A 21,066-nucleotide genomic window follows, 5' to 3' on the forward strand; every position below is an offset into this window, starting at 1 on the left:
TGAAAAGAAAAAAGATACATGTTGCATTGTTACAATAGACGCACTTTACCTCAGACCGACAGTGTGATTGGCAAGACATGGGGGGACATACGGGGAATGTACAATTCTGTGTTCTCAATAAATGATAGGGGTGTGCTAATAAGGATCACGTTGGATGTCCCTTTCCGAATACTGAGTTTAAGCGAGATGATGAAGGCAGAATGGCACTGGTAAACTGGTTAATTGAAAATAGGGAGATATGTATTATCAACACATATGCACCTAACAGTGACTCTACAATATTTTTAAACTCCCTTCACTCTAGGATTACAGAGTTTCGGTGTGCTACGTGGGTATGGAGGAGGGACTTGGACTGTACACTTAATCCCTTAGTGGATAGGTCGGATGTCAATTACTGGTGGCCAGTCCCACCCGCAGCGAGAGCCCTGGGCTCTATATTGATGAACCTGGGATTAGTAGATATATGGAGGGGTATCTATAGGGAGGAAAGAGGATACTCTCATTACTCAGCACTTGCCGGGGTCATCAGGATACAGCTGGGGAGTTTGGTTAGGTGAGTTATAGGGCTAGGGTCCTTTCCGAGTATGCCCCATTGATTGCTACTTGGCGGAGATATCCTACTCTAGACCCCCGCTCGGACAAGGGTAGCCGTTCTCGCCATGCCCGTTCCAGGTCCCGGTCCTCGATGCACTTGAGACAGCATGATCCTGTGCCGTCTTCGAAGAAGACGTCGACGCCTGTGGCGCCGAGGTCGTCAACGATTTCTCTCGAGGCTCCGCCTCCGAGGGGGTCGTTGACGCCGTCGGCATCTGTCGTTGAGAGACACGCTCGGAGCTCCGGCTTCGAGGCCTGTCGACGCCGTCGATGCTGGCGGTGCTGCAGCTGACGTCAACGCTGATTCGTTCGGCGCCCTCTGCGCCTTTTGAGGCGGTGTCGGAGGGGCCCTGTGGCACGGGGTTAGCCCCTAGAAAGGCTCTGGCTAAGGTCAGGCACTGCTTTGGTCCCCAGAGGTCTTCCTCTCCCCGCCTGGAGTACATTTCAGAGGGTGATGAAGGCTCTGATGACGGCTTGGTTCCGGTTCCAGTACCAGATGAGCTTATCTCGGGCCATAGCTAGTTTGATGACCTGAGGCAGTCACTGCATGATGCCAGTGGACTGGACACCTCTCCGGAGGTGGAGTTTTGTAGGCCAGAGCCTGGCACTCATGCCGATTCTTCATATCGGCGCCTTATGTCTCGGGTCACCGAGTACTTGGGTTGATCAGCTCCCCCAGGGGAGTTCGTTCAGGATAATCTCACGGACATCCTTGATCTTGGTCCCCCCACTGACCCGGTTTTGCCGTTTCATATGGCTCTGCAGAGAAGCGGCGGCTTGGACTGCTCCGGAGAGTCTCCCGGCAGTGGGCAAGTCTTTGTCGCGAAAATACCATCCAGCCAGTAGCGACCCCTGCTACTTGTCCAGGCACCCCACTCCGGAGAGTTTGGTGGTGCAGGCGGCTACGGCCCCGGCTAAGCAGGTGTCGTATCCTACCATCCCTCCGGATAGGGACGACAAACGTTTTGACGGCTGGGCGAAGAAAGTGTTTTCTTCAGGGGGTATGGCGCTTCAGGCGGCCAACTCCATATGTGCCTTGTCTCGTTTCACACACACTCTGTGGAACTGTGTTGCATTAGCGGCTGAACATATTCCCAAAGGGGACGAACGGGATGGTTTCCTTGCTATGGTTCAGGATGGCAAGGATGCCATGTGTGAGGCCGTTCAGTCGGGTTTGGACGTGGCAGATTGTGTCAGCCGGTCCATGGCGGCGAGCACCGTAATGTGCAGGTTTGCATGGTTGCGGAAGTCTGGGTTTGCTCCTGATGTGCAGTCCCAGCTCCTCAACATGCCCTTTGACAGTGAACACCTTTTTGGCAGCAAGTAGTTGGGTGCTGCAGTTCGCCAACCTCTGCCTTTTCGTCCTAGGGGACAGCAATGGAGGGGAGGTTCCTTTCGCTATTACTCGTGTAGGGGAGGAGTGGTCCAAGGGACCCCCCTGGCCTACATCTCCACCCCAGGTGAGGGCCATGGCTCATCGGGCGTCCCCTCCTTACCACCCGGGCCCAGGTGGTGGATGGCTCACCTGTTGAAGACATTGCCCACACGTATTGAATTTAGCTAGGCCTCAGAAACCTTTTTGTCTAATAAAGATGGTGTGAGCGTAGCGCACTGTAGCGTAGCCCCCACCCTCGGAGAGTTTCAATTATCCCTGTTGCCACAGCTCCCTGGCAGATCCGCTGTAAGCACGTTCCCACGAGCAGGACGGACATGAGCTAGCATAAGATACTAACACTGTAACATTTCACCGTCCGCAGTGTATCACTGCTCCCAGAAGGACCCGGTCAGCAAGGCCTGGGTGATGGGAAGGTCTGTAGAATGGTCATCTGATGGAAGCAGAAAGGTACCCAAATATAAACGTCAAAAACTACTTGTTGTATCCTCTCCATACAACCACTTATACTAAAGAAACCTGTAAAATTGTGTAGTTATTGTACATGACACCAGCCATGAATGACCCGCACCCCTGCAGGGGTGTGCAAATGACAAAAGCATTCTGGGGGAGTGTTCCTTAGATGTATCATTGAAAACCGTACACCCCGCGGTCCCGCGCCATAACTGAACCAATGCTGCTAGAGTACACAAGAAAACGAATGTAACCATACAGGGGGCAACTGTGAAGGGTGTGCGAGAATGCACTCGTCACTCGTGTATGTTTAAAGCCCCTTGCGTGCCACCACCGTCACATACGGTGGCGGTTCATTTTCTGTGTACTACACCAACCGTAATGCTACCTCACTTAACTGCAAGATGTATATGCATATAGCTAAATACTGTAATTGTTGAAACATAGTGTACGAATAAGGTGCTCAGACTGAATATAATTAAAATGCCTTCAGCGAAGTGAAATGTATGTTCTCAAGTAATTCAAACAAATATAAAGTGTTCTAATGATTGTGATGTTTTCGCCTACAAAAACCGGCAACACGCGAGGAAGATACCTTTGTAAATATGTGCAAGGCCATTTCCCCTCCCACCCTGCGGAGACTGCCAAACATGAGAACAGAGGCCCGCGCCGCGCTGCCCCACCTCCCCCAACTAGACTGGAGCCGCTTCACAGATGTGTAGCCCCCTTTGCAGCACCCAAGGCCACGGGCCGCCACCTGCATTATTTACAGCACAGCAGTAAACCTCTGCCTGAACCCACACTTCCAAAGGCGCCCCCTCGTAAACCCCACAACCCACCAGATCATCCTAGACTTATCGCCCTGTGCAATCAGGACACCCAACACTGTGGCAACACACAGTGGCACATTTATAACCACATCTAACAAGACAGGGAAGATTGTACCGTCCGTCCCATGCCCCGAAGCTTAGCCCCTCAACCTATGGCTCCGGTCAACGGGACGCTGGTAACCATGCCCTGATGAATGACCATTAGACCCCTCACAAGGTGCATTCCTCCTGTGTTGCATTAACCTGTAGAATAACCTATTGGAAGATTTACTAAAAGAAGATAATATTGCAATGATTGAATGACTGCGGTGTGCATGGCCTAGGGCAAATAAGTCAGGAAAAGACATTCATCTCTGACACTGGCCGCGATGGCACAACAACACCGCCCGGATGAACTCTGCCAACCTGCCAGGCCCAGCCCAACCCACGAGGCTGACCAGTGACGTTCTTCAGCCACGGCCAACCACATCGCAGCAGCACCTATAGCTAGTCATCGCCACCCAATCCCATTGAACTTGTGCCCCCTATAGTATGTAGGTTCTTATGACGTTTTTTGTAAATATATACGCCTGTCTTTGCTATTGTCAGACAGAGCGCTCTCGGAGGTTGCAGAGTTCTTTGCATGCCATATTCTGATTGATAAACTCCCATTTAAGCTCACCCGCACTCTGTCTTGGCCTTATTCCCTACTTGGGAGAGTCCTTCATTGTCTCACATTGCGGGGAGGATCGTGCTGGCTGGGGACGCTTGCCTTCACTCGTCCTTCAGTAAAGTGAGGGGAGCTAGCAGTCAAAGAGGCCATCGTAAGAGTGCCAGAGGTGGAAACAAAGGTATTCGAGGTGCCAAGGCCGCTCGGGCAGTTGCCTCTTTGCCCTCAGGCAACACCGCAGCCGCTACCACTCAGTCATGAGGCCAGGTCCCATGGTTCGCCGGTTGGGGGAAGGCTGGCGCAGCATCTTGTAGAGTGGCAAGCCATTACTTCGGATGTGTGGGTTCTGGAGATCATAACCCACGGCTACTGTCTTCCTTTTCGGCAGAGGCCTCATGACAATCCACCAGGGAACCTCTCTCTGAAGAGTCCGGATCTGCTCCTTGCGCAGGAAATTCAAGCTCTGCTGGAGAAAGGCGCCATAGAACTGGTGCCTGTAGCGGAGTGGAACACGGCATGGTATTCCCCTTATTTTTTGATTTCCAAGAAAGACGGGGGATTGAGACCCATCATGGACTTGCGCGGTTTGAACAAACTCCTCAGGAAGGACAAGTTCAAGATGGTTACTCTTTCTCAAGTCCTCCAGGCCCTTCAACTTCAGGACTGGTTGGTGTCTCTCGACCTCAAGGATGCTTACTTCCATGTGCCGATTCATCCCAGGCACAAGAAGTACCTGAGGTTCGCGGTTGGTGACTCGCACTTTCAGTTTCGGGTCCTGCCGTTCGGATTGACCTCCTCCCCGAGGGTTTTCACCAAGCTCATGGTGGCGGTGGCAGCGCATCTCAGGAAAGGGGGGATTCATGTCTACCCCTACCTGGACGATTGGTTGATCAGGGGGAGCTCTCCCGAGCAAGTCCTGGATCATCTGTCCATCACCTGCCACTCCCTTCACAGGCTGGGCTTCTCCCTCAATTTAAAAAAGTCCCATTTGATACCAACGCAGCGGCTCCAGTACATCGGAGCAGTGCTCGACACATCCCTGGGGCAGTGTTTTCCTCCCCAGGTGAGGGCTCTTCACATTCAGCAGATGGTGAACAAGTTTCAATTTGCCCGGGATCTCCCAGCGTCCGGGTTCTTGAGACTGCTCGGCCTCATGGCATCCTGCATTCTTCTGGTGCCAGATGCTCGTCTGCGGATGAGATCTTTGTAGTGGGCACTCAAGCTCCAGTGGTCTCAGTCCTCCAGCAGGCTGTCGTACCCTGTTCATGTGCCGCCCTCGGTTGCCCAGGACCTTCTGTGGAGGGCCGTCGAAGGCAATCTGATGAAGGAGGCCCCATTAGGTGACGATCGTGACGGACGCATCCCTCACGGGATGGGGAGCTCATGCCAACGAGTTGACAGTCAGCGATCGTTGGTCTCCGTCGGAGTCCAGACTCCATATCAATCTGTTGGAGCTGAGGGCCGTCAGGCTAGCCCTGAAGGCTTTTCTGCCGACTGTGCGTGGAAAGAGTGTCCTGATTCTAACGGACAACACGGTGGCCATGCACTACCTCAACAAGAAGGGGGGGGGCAGGGTCACTTCCGCTGTGCAGGGAGGCGATGCAGCTCGAGTTCTGGGCCATCCAGCAGGAAGTTTCGATCTGGGCTGTTCATCTGGCTGGAGACGACAACGAGACGGCGGACGCTATGAGCAGGCAGAGCACGATCTCTCACGAGTGGGAGCTGGCTCAGGAGATTCTCCTGGAGATCTTCGCCCTTTGGGGGGCCCCTCATGTGGATCTCTTCGCCTCCAGTGTCAACCGGAAGTGCGAAAGGTTTTGCTCGCGGGAATTTCCTCCAAAAGGAGCCTTAGGAGACGCGTTCGTGGTGGAGTAGTCATTCCCACTGCTGTATGCGTTTCCTCCAGTCCCCGTCATCCCGCAAGTACTGCGGAGGTTACAGAGGTTCGGTTCCCAGATGATCCTCATTGCTCCGGCGTGGGCCCGGAGGACGTGGTACCCGGACCTTCTCGACTTGTCCATCTGCCCTTCACGTCGTCTTCCCTACCGAGACGATCTGCTCTCACGGGAGGGGGGTCAGGTTCTCCATCCAGAGGTCAGATCCCTCAACCTTCACGCTTGGCTTCTGAAAGGTTGAGGTATGAGGATTGGGACCTCCCTGAAGACGTGATGGAGGTGTTGCTCTCGGCCAGGCGGCCGGCAACAAAGTCTCTGTACCGTTGCCGTTGGAGAAAGTTCTGCGACTGGTGCAGAGTTAAGAATGTGGATCCTTTTGATTGTGACATTCCCATGGTTCTGTCTTTTTTGCTTTCTTTGGCCCACAGGGGCTTGCAAGTGGGGACCATTAAAGGTTACCTGGCGGCGCTGTCCATATTTAAGCGCTCGTCTGAAGAGTGTTCCTATTTTAAGATTCCTTTAATTTTGCAGTTTTTGAAAGGGCTCACTGTAAAAGATTTAAGACTACAGGTGTTTGGCAGTAAACCCACTTGGTAGCAGTCTGTACCACATAGATTCACTTGGTAGCTGTGACTGAGCAGTCGGACTTCCCTCAAGAAGAGTTAGGCAGTATACAGAGTATTCACAATAGGTCAAGAGAACACAATAGAACAAGTAAATACTGACCAGGGCTTGGTGTAAAAGAGATATAATTATTTATTTAAAACCCACATCTAGAAAAACACACAGGCAACAATAGTAAGCAATTCAAAAACACGGTCACTAAAAGATAAACACTCCCTTAAAAGAATATAGACAAGTCTTAAGTAAAGCCCCACTTATTTTCAGACAATGGTGAGCGCTTAACGTAGATGGCACTCTAATAGTTTTTAAAAGGGAGAGAAAAGCAGAGAACAAGTTGAAACAGATCCCAACACTTTTACAAGAACATAACAAGAGAGGAAGGCAAAGTAAAACCGTGAAGTTGGAGTTCAATAGGCCGGATCCAGTTTCAGAGGATCAAACGAAATGTGTCCAAGGTCACACGGTTGCAGTGCACAAAAGTCTTGTAACGGTTCAAAAAGGAGTTGGACCAAAGAAAGGGACCAGTTAGAGGGTCAAGGCGGCCAACCCAGTCCAGAAGGTTAAGGAGTTATTACCTTGTAGCAATCTTTAGAAAGGGAGGCCTGGCGGACACGGTACCTTAAAATGGTGAGAACACTCTAGCGGGGGCAGTTGTTCCTGGCAGCGGATGCAAGTCGGTGCTTCATCCGGCGGAAGAGAGGATCTCGTCGTGGAGGAAGACAGGAGTCTGTTGCACTGCCAGGGAAGAAACCAGCCGCAGAGTTTTTCAGGTACAAGAAGTGGTCTGTTGAATCGCGGTTCAGTGGTGAGTGGCTATCCGGCCGCCGGGGTGCTTGGTACGGGCAGTTCGACCACGAACCGGTCTGGGGTGCGAAGAAGGAAGGTAAAACTGGTTGTGCCCACCAGTCAGGGGAAGAAGCCTCTCCAGCCGGGAGATCTTCTCTGTCGTCGGGAAGTGGTGAGTCGGTTCCGCAGGGCTCCACCGGTGGTGTCGTCGTGGTAGGTCGGCTCAGCTTCTCCCTCGTCGGATTCTCAGATCCTGTGGCGACTTCTGAAGTTCCAGTCCCCAAAGCCCTGCTTTTATGCAGCATACCCCCATTCACTCAGCCTAGCTGTCAATCAAACATGCTAAGTGATGAGCCGGCCGGCTCACCACTTGGGCCAATCACACAAGAGTGCGACTTGAGTTACCAAGGTAACCCAGTCCAGGGTGCCTAAACCCCCTCCCGCACCCCCTGTGTTACCCAGACAGAGTGGCACCACTTTTGGAGGCTTCTGTGGAGAAGCCCGACAAAAAGTGGAACAAAGGGCTCGACTTGGGTTGGAGTCACAGAAGAGAACACAGATGCCATTTTAGAATCGAGTCCTGGCAAAAAATACCAACCGGCGAATTAATATTAAATAAATAAACCAGCGGTATGTTCGAGGCTATGAGAATTAAATAATTAAAGTTGGTAGCCTCGAACAATGGGAAAATCCCATAGAAAAATATTTGCGGTCGAATACAAAAAGTAGTATCCACTGCCACCAGCCAAAACTCGATCAGGGGGGGACGGAGACGTGTCCCTCGACTAACAGAGCCCAGGGCAATCGAATTGCCCGACCAGTACGTCCACAATATGATGGTTTGTACTGGTTTCTGTTAATAATTTGGGACTAGTAAAGCCAATGGTGACTTTACATGCCCTGGGAGACAGTAGTCAGTCCCAGGGTATGGAGTCTATGGTGGGGGGTCTCTATGACACCCCTGTGTTACTGCACGGAGGGTGCTGGGTAACACACATAATAAAAACACATGAGACCCTATGGAGTAAAGGACCCCATAGCCCATAAAACACATTAACAGTCAAAGGAACACCATAAACATGTCCAAGAGTGGGAGAAAGAGAGTCTCGCTCTTGGCAGGAGGAAAAAACAAAAACTCCAGAAATCCAGCAAAGCTGCTGTGGGACTCACTAGGTTAGGAAATTCAGCCTAAAGAGAGAATTCTCCCTAACACTCACTAATGTGTTCCCTCCGTCACCTTTTCTGGTGCCCGGTTGGGATTTGAACCTTGTTCTTAAGTTTCTTATGGGTGCTCCATTTGAGCCTTTACATTCTTGCTCTTTGAGGCTGTTATCTCTGAAAACTGTGTTTTTGGTTGCGGTTACTTCCGCTCACAGAGTGAGTGAGTTACAGGCACTTTCAGTTAAGCCACCCTTCACTGTGTTTCATAAGGACAGGGTTGTTCTTAGAGTTCGTCCTTTTTTTCTTCCGAAGGTGGTTTCGGAATTTCATTTGAGCCAGAAGGTTGTTCTTCCGGCGTTCGATCCTCCTCCACATCCTGGTAAGGAAGAGGAGAGGCTCCATAGGCTTGATCCTAGGAGAGCGTTGAGCTTTTATATTTCGCGCATGTCCCGGGTCAGAGTGGACGATCAACTTTTCATTGGTTACGCTGGAAAGCGTTTGGGACAAGCTGTGACGAAACGGACTTTGTCTCTGATTATTTTAGCTATCTCCGAGTGGTACCGCTTGGCGGGTAAGGATCCTCTGGCTGGCTTGCGGGCCCATTCTACCAGGGGAGTGGCTGCGTCTACTGCCCTGCAGAGGGGAGTTCCTATTCGTCACATCTGTGATGCAGCCACCTGGGCTTCAATGTGTTGAGTGCATGTCACTGGATCTGATTCTTCCCATCACTGCCGCAGAACCCCCTCCCAGACTGTTGGAGTCCTCTCACAGGGGCCAGCTGCGCAGATGCGGCCAACCACAACACGGCCTAACAGCCCTCCTCGGCTCCGGTTGCGTCTACGGTGGGTAGTAAGAAACACATCTTAAGCCGGTGTCGGCACGCCGCTCCAACCCCTTAGGATGTTAACGGGCCCGGCCAGCACAGCCTCCTCACGTGGGGGCAGTAGGTGTGTTATTGTGGCCTCACTGCACAAGGGTGAGGTCCCTTCACGCTCAATTACGAATTGGCAACCTTCTGGGCTCCTATCTCTGCGTGGCCCAAGGGCGCAGCTCCCCCTGTGGGTTAAAGTGGTTTCCTTATGGTACCCGTGGCCGGGTTCCGCACCCCTTCTCCTACGCCCAGTTCTTGCAGCATGGATTTCTCGGCCAAATGTCGGATTAGATTGATTTTTCTTTCCGCCAGGAGGTCTTCAATACTTTACGAGCTGATATCAAGCTGAGTCACTTCTCTGGGCGGCTCCAAAGTAGGATTTTTCACAAAGAAGGATCTCGGCCGGACGGAGCTCGACAGCTAGGCAGCCATCCTGTGTGCGCGCAACAGGGCCCCAAAATGGAGTAATATTTCAAAACAAACACGGGCAGCGTAACTGAGGTTGTTACTTTGTGAGACGCTTTCAAGATGGTCATGAGTGGAGAGGCTATTGTCAAGATGGGCGGGGGGCTTGGAAAGGAACTACTTGGGGCCCTAGAGAGAATGGAGGCAGAAATGGAACGCCTCGAAGGAAATCGAGCATTTGTGGAAGACGTGGAGGGACACTTATTATGCGACATAAATGTATTAAAGAATGCAAACTTTATTATACAAGGTACACCCAAAGAATGCATGCGAAGGGGGACAAGCCGTGTTTACTGCTGACATGGTTGTGTAATAGGGAGGAACCCAGGTAAATAAGTGCCATACGAAACGAGGAGGGTAATCTTGTGGCCACAAAGATCGAGAGAAATGAAGATGTTCTCTAGGTATTACGAGTCATTGTGCTCTAAGACTGGCAGGCAATGGTTAGGAAATCACGGAAGCTTGGTTATGTTATAAAAATGTATAAAGTTCACTACTGTCTAAAGGCATCTTGGTGCTAGGAAACCACAGTACGGAACCACCTCATTATGATCTAAAATAGAAAGGTTTTCAAGGACTGTCTAAATTCAAGATTATCCACAATCTGTTTTAATGCGGTCGGCAGGGTGTTCCACAATCTGGCTGCTGCCATCGAGATGCTCGGCCCCCCAACCTGTCACGCCTATAGGTGGGGATAACCAGAAAGGCAGCTGTCCGTGAGCGCAGACTGAAGCTCTAGCTGAGATAGAGGAAGGAGCGGACAGTTTGGACGCCCCACTCATGATGGACGAGATCTTGGCGGTCATACAGTCACTACTAACCGGCAAGACCCCTGGGCCGGATGGCCTGCCGGGAGAATTTTACAGGATTTATGCGACGGCACACATTCCAAAGTTATTGAAAATGTATGAGGAAACGTAGGAAAGGGGCCAACTTCCTCAGACCATGCAAGAGTCTGTGATCGTACCACTACTCAAACCGATTCTTCTAGGTCGCTGTCCATGATTAACCAGGATTATAAAAGTATTACCGCTTTATTAGCAAACAGACTAAAAGGGGTGATAAGTCATTTGATACAAACGGACCTGACAGGATATGTGCCAGATATAAGCACTGCCTGGAACTTATGACGGTTACACCATGTAATGGATGGTGCCAGATGACTTGGGACGGACTGCGCAGTGGCTTCCTTGGACGCAATTAAAGTGTTTGATTCTGTTAGGTGGTATTGGCTGCATGCAACGCTAAAGCAATTCTGGGTGGGGGAGAGGTTCCGTAGATGGGTGGAGCTCCTGTATGTAGGACGTGTGGCCAGAGTACGGATGGGATGACCAATATCTGGGGAATGCGAGTTGCACAGTGGCACTAAATAAAGCTGCCCACAATGCTTTTTATCCTGGCCCTGGAGCCACTCGCAGATTTTCTGCGTACAAACTATGAGGAGGCTGGGATAAAGGTGGGTGGGGTTCAGCACTTCATTTCAATGTATGCCGATGACATGCTGGTTTACGTACACTCGCCCGATGAGAACCTAACGCACATACTAGACATAATAGACCAGTTTGGAGAACTCGCTGGCCTCCAAGTAAGCAGAGAGAAGTCCTGCCTGTTCCCACTTGCGAACCTTGCAGGGTTGTGCCAGGACGAACTAGCGGATCTGGGGCTGAGGTGGAAAGTGGACACTTTTTGGTACCTGGGGATCAGTGTCGTGCATTACATGACTGCAGCCCATAAACATAACACGCAGAGGGTCCTGGAGGGTATTTATCGGCCAATGTCTTTTTGGCAACGTTTGCCTCTGTCGGTTATGGGTAGAGCTGCCTTGCTTAAGATGATAGCATTACCCCGCCTACTATTCCACTTCATTAACATCCCATATAACATCCCCAAAAGGTTTTTCTAGACTTGGACTCGATGGTGTGGACATTCTTATGGCAAAGTGGCAGATGTAGAATTGCGCCAAGCGTTTTGCAGGGAAGACTGCGACCAAGGTGGAATGCGGCAACCTAACATAGTTGTATGACCTGGCGGGACAGCTACAATTTGCGTCTCGCTGGATGGCGGACAAGATCATGCTGGACTCGAGGCTTGCGCAGCAGTCAATACGAAGATAGTTTCTGAGGGAGGTCCTCCGGGCCACGGACTTGGATGTCACAACACCACCCTGGCTCCTGCAACTGGGTATGACAATACGACATAGGGTATGGAAAATAGTGGGGACTGGAGACCCATACTCTCCGAACATCCCACTAGTGGGCTTCGCAGGGAAGGGGCGAGACACAGTGTTACAGATAAGAAACTGGGAGACACACGGCATAGCCACAATAGGGGACTTGCAAGTAGATGGGAAACTGGTACATTTTGTAACACTGATGAAACACACTGGCATACACAGGGGACAGATACTGATGTACCAGACTCTGGTTGGTCAAAAACATTTAAGAGATGGACTGATTTTAAACAGGATGTAGAAGATCATGTACTAGGCACACTGTATGATTTAGCTGAGGGCGGACATACGGTTTCCAGATTATACGAATTGTTGGCTACATGCAGAACAGTGGAACATAGATTGCGTGAGAGGTGGATTTTGGACGAGAGCTCACAGATGCAGAATGTCTGCGCACACTGGCATACACCAGGCAAGTGTCGAGAAACTGAAGATTTAAGCTTATTCGGTTGTGTATGTTGCACAGAACCTACCTGCCCTCCCACAGGATTTCGAAATGTAATGGTGCCCCAAGCTTTGCATTGCCCGAGATGCAAACATGAAGTGGCCAACTTTTTCCACATGTTTTGGTCTTGCCCAGTTATCAGCAGGTTTTGGAAGGGGTGATGACCAGTGTTGCTGTTAGATTTATACGTAGGAGTGGAAGGCATGTGGAACACATAACCTGCATGGAAGATCTTATTTGTATATTGGCTAAGAGATGAATAGCCATGGCTTGGAAGGCACCCGATTGGACCGGGAATAGAAGATTGACAAGCTGACTTGGGGAGGTGGGCACTGGCAGAATCGGCTGCCTGGTGTAGGGCAGCACAGGGTATGTCTGGGGTGGGGAGTGTCGATGTCAATGCCTGGGATGCGCTGGTGCAGGCAATGTCCTCCCCCATCGGATGCACTTCCCCCGTAAAACTCATGGATGTCACTGTGTGTAACGGTTGAAATTTGAATTGTGCCCTGGCACGAACTGGGGGCGGGCAGTGTGGAAAGATTACTGGCGGAAACCTCGTGGTGAATGATCGATTTATTGGACAGTTAAGAAAATGCAGCAGTAACTTTTGATTTGGGTGTCAGATGGGCGAATCGGAGAAGGACAGCATTGGCTTTCACGATATGATTGGAGGCTTGCACCCCACTGCCAGTTGATGGTTTATGGCCAAGAGGGACAAAAGACATGCTACAGAATTTTGGGAAGAGGCTAGCAAATGTGTAGGGACTGGGAGGGGAAAGGCAAGAGAAGTGTTCGTTCGAGTGTGGGCGGATCAGCTTTCTTCCGAATGTAACCTGTTTTTTGAGGAATGTGGTTTTGTGCTTTGTCTACTAAATGCCAATAAAGTGTGTAAAAAAAGAAATTGTTACTTCTTAACTGTAGTATCCTCTGAAACACTCGTGTATGGGTGCGATATAAATAAAATATCATAACATATCATACTTTGGCAATGGTATCTTTCAGAGTCTCATACGAGTCGCCATCCTCCTCTGTGATTCTTGTGTCCATATTGTGTGTCTCATGCTACATGATTGCTCTATGAGACTAAAAACGGCCTCCATGGGTGAACTCAAAGCCTCGGCTCTTCTTGTTCAAAGGAAAAGGAGCCCGAAGGAAGTGGATAGGCTAGGAGTTAATTGTTTTGTATATTGTTTTAACTTTATTATGTACCAAGGATATCCAGCCTAACTGGAGAAAGTATTCAAAATTGTACATTTTTGAAGGATACCAACTCTGGGGAACTAGTTACAGGTAAGTTTTATGATTCTAGACTTTTGATCATGTTTTATTTTACAAATGCATCTCTTTAACGGGATTGTGTAAAGAAATGCATGGCATTGTACAAAAAAACCATTGTTTTTTTACAATGTTTTTTCTCTGCAGGATTGTGAGCACCCAACTGCCTCCGCCACTCTCTGCTAAAGTACTGGTACAGAGAGATTTCGAAAAGGCATGTATTTGTTTAAAAGCATAAACTGTGAAAGAGGTTGGTTTGCTTAACTAATGTTGTGTTTGCCAAGTGTGCATGTGGCTTGATTTTCCGCAGAAGAGAAATTTGCTATCATGCAGTTTGTGTCTTCCGTACTATGTGCTGTTTGAAGAAGTGTCTGTTGAACCCAAGGGACTTGGCGCAGGTGGTCAGCTGAGGTATGAAACCCTCGAGGTGCAGAAGGTCAAGGTCTAGCATGATGTATGTTGTTACCTAATGGTTTCATGAGCCATCTAGGACCTTTTTCTTTTAATCTAATTATTTTCATTTGAAATAGTAAATTAAATGCTCAATATTTTGGCTACATAATTCCATCCTCTGCAACAATGGCATCCAAAACCACCCCCCAAAAATGGAAAGTTACATAAAATTCTTTTTATACAATAAAACAGTTGCAACTTAGACAGGCACACCAGGTTGAGACTGACCAGAAAGAAGGGGAGGGGTAGCGAAAACCCCAAAACATTCCACTAAGTCATCTTTCACTCATACACTTTTTGTAGCATGACTTCCTCACCATGTTCTCTTTCCTCTTTTCGTAGGCAATCAATTTAATTCCTTCACATTAGAACAGGATCACCATATTCTGGGTCCAACAGTCTTTCTTTGTTATCCTGCGATTTCTTTTTTTCTTAAAAAAAATCTGTTTTAGTGAACACAAGTGCTTTCAATTCCCACTTTAATTGCTGAGCATTCAAGTTTAATGTTCCTTGTCTTGCTAATAGGATAGCCAGTGCAGCATTTTTCAGGACCGTCAACAACCAGAATTGGGTCCCTTCGATCCATGGCTTTTCGGGCGAGTTCCATAGGATATATCCCAAAGTCGCACCAAGATGCCCAGCAAAGGTCTTGCTCCCCAATCTCTAACTTGAACGTTTTGGCAGTTGTTCAATCATAGGCACATCCACCAGGGTGGTAAAGGATGAGCTGACCTCTCATAATATTTAATAAGCCCCTTCACCCCCCCCATATTTCCCACAATAGGTTTTCCGTTTTCCAGGCTGTGGGGCTACAAGGGGTGGGTGCGCATGGGATCCATATCTAAACTATAAAAGCACATCCTACATCCTAAGCTTCAACCCAAAAACAAATGCATCCCAAATGTGTATATAGGTCTTTGTAGACATTTTACTAAGAATTGTGATCGATTGAATGAGCACCAAGTCCAGTGGGCATTATGTCATCAGAAGGGTTTTCACCTTTAATCACTTCACTGTCACTTGCATATTTGCCAAATGTAAACCCCCTTGGTCATTGTGTTCCTTAAATGCTCTGTGAGTTCATGCAAAGAAGCCAGGTCCAATTTGCCTGCTTGTCCCCTTACCCTCTTTCTTGTCGGTGATTTATTTGTCGAATTAGCAAAATTTACTAACTCTGGTTCCTTTTAAGAGCCGCAATGTGGTAGAAAGAGACTTAAAAGGCTTATGCTAGTCTTTCCACTTGTTTTACAGCTTTTTACAGGGGCATTTTTAAAACCTATTGCAATCAGTGTCATTGGGAGGCAGGAGGGGAAGACAGTTTCTTGTTCATTCCTGCTACGCCTGCTAAACAACTTTTTTATGCAGACATAAAGCTAATGGGGTTCCTATTGAATCCCCTTTCATTTAGCATCTGTTAAAAGCAGGCGGTTTATACAGGGTTCCACTGTAAGCGCCTTCTGTAAAGGGTAATTTGCAGTCCCTATTAACATTTTTACAAAACAGTACAATGAAAGCGTAAAGGAGATTTTTGCTCGCATTTAATCTATCCTTTTTCACTCCGTTTTAGCAAATGTGGAAAAGTGCATGGAGGGAACCCATTAACATACAATTTCTAATGTTGGTGGTTCCCTACATGCAATTAACACTTTCAACAAAATAAGCCTGACTAATTGAATTGTTTAAACCCTTTGTGGTATCCCCAGGCCGGGGTAAGGGAGCGAGCGCAAGTCGCGGCAATAACAGGCCGACACAGAGCGGTGCTGCAAACTTCTTTCTTTATTCGTGCCCCGACATCAACTGACTAGCCCCGCCCCTCCCGCGTCACTTCCCCTCTCTTCCCGCCCGGGTCCCTTCCGCCCCCGTTGTCCAGGATACGTCAACATGACATCTCCCCCCTTTTTAAACTGTTACCACACGCTTCGCAACAGGCGATGATCTGGCGAGTCTCTAGTCCATCTCCTCGATCCACCGGCGAGGTCTGGTCCGGACTCGCTGTGGTCGTGTCATCTCAGCCCTTGGCGACGGTCTGCTCACGGCCGTCTCGGCTTCTGGATCTTGATCCGATTCGTCGGCGTCCCACGGATCCTCTGTGTTGATCACTGTATTCTTCCTTTGGTGGGGTCTGTACCCTGCCGCTCAGGCGTCTTGTTCCGGGCGGTGGGAGTTCCTTGAAGTGGAACGAGTTCCGGGTTATCGCTCCTGTGGAGCCTTGTGCAGTGATCATCGACCCCTTCCTCTGGGTAACGAGAAGGGGCTCTTCCCGGAAGGCAGGCGTATGCTTATGGGTCGAAGGTTGTCGGACGGCCACCACATCTCCTATGGTTATTTGGGATGTCTGGGCTTTTCTGCGGGCGTCAGTGTATTCTTTCATTTTATTCTTTGCGGCTTCATCCCGCTCTCGGACTTCTGCATCCATCGCCGGGCGTGGTGCACTTGCCTCTGCTTGGAGAATTCGGGTTTGGGGGTTGCGCCCAAACATGAGTTCGGCAGGGGTCTTCCCTGTTGTGCTATGGGGCGTTCCCCGGTAGTCCCGCAGTAGTTGGTTGAGTACCTGTTCGTATGGTTGTTCCGTGAGGCGAGCAATCTGCAAGGCCCGCTTGAGATTGGCCATGAACCGTTCGATAATCCCTTTGGCTTGCTGCCACAGCGGGGTCACCTTCCGATGTCTGAACCCCAAGTATTCCGCAAACCGGGCAAACTGATGTCCACAGAACGGGGCCCCATTATCGGTCTTGAGTACTTTGGGAACTCCATAGGCAGAGAAAATGTGGTCCAGTGCTGGGACGACGTGATGCGCGGCCGTGGACGAGATCATCTGTACTTCTGGATATCGGGAGTACTCGTCCATTACTGCAAGGACAGATCTTCCCCCCTCGATGGGTCCAAAGAAATCGGCGGCCACCGCTTCCCATATGTTCTGCGGAAGTTCAGACATTTTGTAGTGGCTCCGGATGTCGGTTTGGTGTGATGATGCAACAGGTGGGGCATGTTCTCAGGGCGGCCTCCACTCGGGCATCCATTCGTGGAAACCACACCTTTTGGCGCAGCATGCGCTGTGTGGAGACAATGCCTCGGTGGGTCTCGTGTGCCAGGTTGATGACTTTCTCCCGCATGGTTGCTGGGATCACTAGCTTGCAGTCCTTGAGTAGGAGATGGTCTTCTGATACGGCTAGCTCTTCTTTCACGAGGAGAAGTCGTTGGCCTCCTGCCGCTTTTCCTCTCTCCTTAGCCCTCCTCCATTGTCCAGATGTGAGACCTTCACATATGATGCAGCATGCCGGGTCGTTTTCAGTTTCTCTTGCCAGTTCCTCTGTGTTAACCCCTTCCGGCGTGGTTTGGTGAACCTGGTATCTGAGGTAGCGGTCTTCCACCGACGGTTCCGGTCTGCTCTCGTCCCTCGGTCTCCTGGACAGGAGGTCAGCAGGGTTTTCATCCTTCCCTGGTCTGTGAATGATGTTGAAAGCATAGTCTTGCAGACGTAACCCCCACCGGGCGATCCTAGGGGGCATCTTAGCTTGGGGATTTCCATAGAGAAACAGTAGCGCCTGGTGATCGGTGACAACCTGAAACGGCTTTCCATACAGGAATAAGTGGAAGTGTTCGCATGCCCACACCACCGCTAGTCCTTCCTTTTCAGCCTGGGAGTAGGCTTGTTCAGTGGCGGATAAGCTGCGGCTGGCATAGGCTACCACGTGTCTCTGTTGTGGGTCTTTGGGATCAAATTGAGCCAGGATGGCCCCTAATCCCACTGGGCTGGCGTCCACTGTTAGTTCTGTTCTCCGGTTGGAGTCGTAGTAGGCCATATTTTCCGCTTTCGCAACCCTCTCCCTGATGGTTTCGAAAGCTTCTTGACATGCACCGGTCCACTCGAATTTCTCGTTCTGGTGCGTTAGTTTCCGCAAAGGTTCACTGACTGAGGCGAAGTCCTTGATGTACCTGCTGCAGTAGCTGGCTAGGCCTAGAAACGAGCGAAGTTCTGACACATTGAGTGGCGCTGCTGTGTCATTCAGGGCTGAGACTTTGTCCGGATCTGGGGTCATCCCCACCTCTGAGAACACGTGGCCAAAGAATTTTAGCGTGCTCTTCCGGATCTCGCACTTGTCCTTGTTGAGTGTGAGGTTTGCATCGTGTAGAGCTTTACACACCCTCATGAGGGTTTCGTCATGGCTCTTTACGTCAGTCCCAAACACCAGAATGTCATCCGAGTAGTTGAGGCAGTTGGGAATGTGCTTTATGATGTTATGGACCTCGGCTTGAAAGATCTCTGCGGCTGACGACACCCCAAAACTCAGTCTTTTATATCTGAACAACTCAACGTGGGTGACAAATGTGGTTATGTTGCGACTTTCGGGGTGTAAGACCAGCTGATGGTATCCCTTCTGGAGGTCTAGTTTTGAGAAAACTTTGGCTCCGTTTAGCAGATGTATCATGTCCGTTATACGTGGCGCAGGGTATCTTTCCCTGCGGATTGCTTGGTTGGGACGTCTCATGTCGACGCACAGCCTGATGGTTTCAGATCCCTTCTTCGGGACGGGGACGATGGGGGAAACCCAAGTGGTTGCTCCCGAGGCCTTTTCAATGATGTCCTGTTCCAGCAATTTCTTTAACTCATCCTCCACCTTTTGTTGGATGTTGACAGGGATCCCTCGGTATGGCTGAGCCACTGGGCATATGGAGTCGTCTATATGCAATTTCACTTGTCGGTTCTTGAGTTTCCCAATCCCTCTGAATATTTTTGGATACAAGTTGTTGATCATGTCAATCGGGTCGATGTACTTGTGAACCATGACGTTATATAAGATGTGTATCAGGCCCGTGTCTGCGGCGGCCTTGAAACTCAGGACACATCCGCTGTCCGTTTCGGTGGCCAGGACGTGGATTGGGACCTTCATCTCTTGCCCCTTGTATCGGCATAGCCCACTGAATCTTCCTACGCACTTGAGGGGAGTTTTCGCACCATATGCGTAGATATCAACGGTGGCTGGCTGGAGCTTTGGTTTCGGGGTTAGTTCGGCATACACTTGTTCACTCACCACGTTGACGGTGGCGCCAGTATCGATGAGGAATTCCGTTGGTCTTTCCTGCAGCTTGATGATGAGGGTGGGGCTATGAGCGGTGGCTGTGGGATTTCCTAAAGCGTAAACGTACGCCTTCTTTTTGTGATCACTCCCGGAGGAACTGGGGTCTGATTCTGTGGGGGATTGTTCGACCAGATAGCGGACGTGGCGTCTTGATCTTCCTTCGGGTTTGTCCCTTGTCACGAATCGTCTCCTTTCTCTCCGCTTTTGGCGGTCGTCGCCGGAGTCCTTGTCTCTCTGGTCACTTCCGTGTTGACCTGGAGGGTTGGAGGTGTTACTTGGGGTTGAGTGTGTGCTCGGTGTTCCCCCATATCGATTCCTCGAGCGGGTGGCGCTGTCTCGGGGCCTCTCTCTCCCTCGATCCCTGAACAATTTGCATACTGCTTTGAAATGGCCTTCTTCACCGCACGAGGTGCAGCGTTGTCCTACGGCCGGGCATGTACCTTCATGGGGATATTCGAATCCACACTTGTAGCAGAATAGTTCTTCTGTCCTTTTCTCTAGGTGTAATTTGTTCAAATTTTCGCCCACCGGTGTGCTCCCGAAACTTTCCACCTGACAGTCAATGGCTCTTTCGACCCTGGCCAGTGCCAGTATTTCCTCTAGCGTGCGGGACTTCTGGAGCAATTTCCTGCGGAATGTTTGGGACTCGCAACCTGATATGATTTGCGACCTGAGGGCTTCAGTGTTCGAATAATTTGCAAAGTCACAGTGTTTGAGCTTTGTGCGGAGTCGCATTACATGCGCGTCCATGGTCTCCCCCTTTGCCTGCTTTGTGGTGTGGAACAGGTGCCTTTCGTAATCGACGTTGGTGTGAGGCGCGAAGTATGCTGCCAGGGCATCTTTTAGTTTCTGTATGGAGTCTATGGAGTTTTGGGGCATTTCGTCTATGATGTCTCGGGTGGCGGAGCCGACCGCTAGCTTTAGTAGACACACTTGCCTTGCATCCGCCACTGGCCCCGTGGCCCCCATGAACAGGTCAAAGTCCCGAATCCATTTGGTCCACCTGGGGCCCATGTTGCTCGTGTCCGTCACGTCAAAGGCTCCAGGCATCTTGGCAGCCAGTGTGTCCGGCAGTTGGTAGGGCACTTGATCATGCATTTGATCTTGGGGTGCTGGGGGCCCATTTCCTGCAGCTCCCGCACCTTGGTTTGCATCCTGATCAGACATGGTGCTGGGAGCGTGGCTTCCCTACGCGGGATTCCGCTGTCGTGGTGTGATGGCCGCCTTAGAAGGCACGAGCACCATCGAGGAGCACCACGCCTGTTGAAGCGCTCTGGCGTGGGCCTGGCCTGGTCCTAGGCCCTGGGTCGTGGCTGCGCGAGGGCCTTCTCCCTCTCTTGGCGTGGGTCAGGGCTTGATCGTGGCTAAGCATTTGTCCACTTGTGTTTGGGCCCGCCCCGTATCCTGCCACGTATCACTGCGCGCACGTGCGCTCGCCTGCTTCTCCGTGCTCACCGTCGCGGCCCGGATCTTCCCTCCCTGGCTCGATCTTGAGCGGAGAGGAGCTTAGACGGGCTCGTTCTCTGCCCGTCCTGTCTGCCAGGTTCCGCGACGCCCCGGTGCTGCGGCGACACCCTGCGCTTCTGGGCTCCTGTGGCCGTCGGTCGGCAAGCGTTCTCGTCGCTGTTGTATGCAGATGCACGGCGCTCGTCTCTCTCGCTTTCCGGGGACTCTGCCTCTCAGAATCCCATCCTCGTCGCCATTGTGGTATCCCCAGGCCGGGGTAAGGGAGCGAGCGCAAGTCGCGGCAATAACAGGCCGACACAGAGCGGTGCTGCAAACTTCTTTCTTTATTCGTGCCCCGACATCAACTGACTAGCCCCGCCCCTCCCGCGTCACTTCCCCTCTCTTCCCGCCCGGG

General features: G+C 50.7%; 1 protein-coding gene across 1 annotated transcript in view; it reads left to right on the forward strand.

Moving 5' to 3' along the window:
• The window catches only part of HPS4 (HPS4 biogenesis of lysosomal organelles complex 3 subunit 2), a 951,717-nt gene that overhangs the window by 446,257 nt on the left and 484,394 nt on the right, over nucleotides 1-21,066 (forward strand). Inside the window, exon 8 of the mRNA XM_069619373.1 lies at nucleotides 13,819-13,885. Within this exon, the coding sequence (XP_069475474.1) occupies nucleotides 13,819-13,885 (67 nt within the window). The remainder of the gene's footprint in view (nucleotides 1-13,818; nucleotides 13,886-21,066) is intronic.

The sequence above is a fragment of the Ambystoma mexicanum genome, chromosome 10, assembly GCF_040938575.1.
Source record: "Ambystoma mexicanum isolate Mex_15411 chromosome 10, UKY_AmexF1_1, whole genome shotgun sequence".
In the NCBI taxonomy this organism is placed as follows: domain Eukaryota; kingdom Metazoa; phylum Chordata; class Amphibia; order Caudata; family Ambystomatidae; genus Ambystoma; species Ambystoma mexicanum.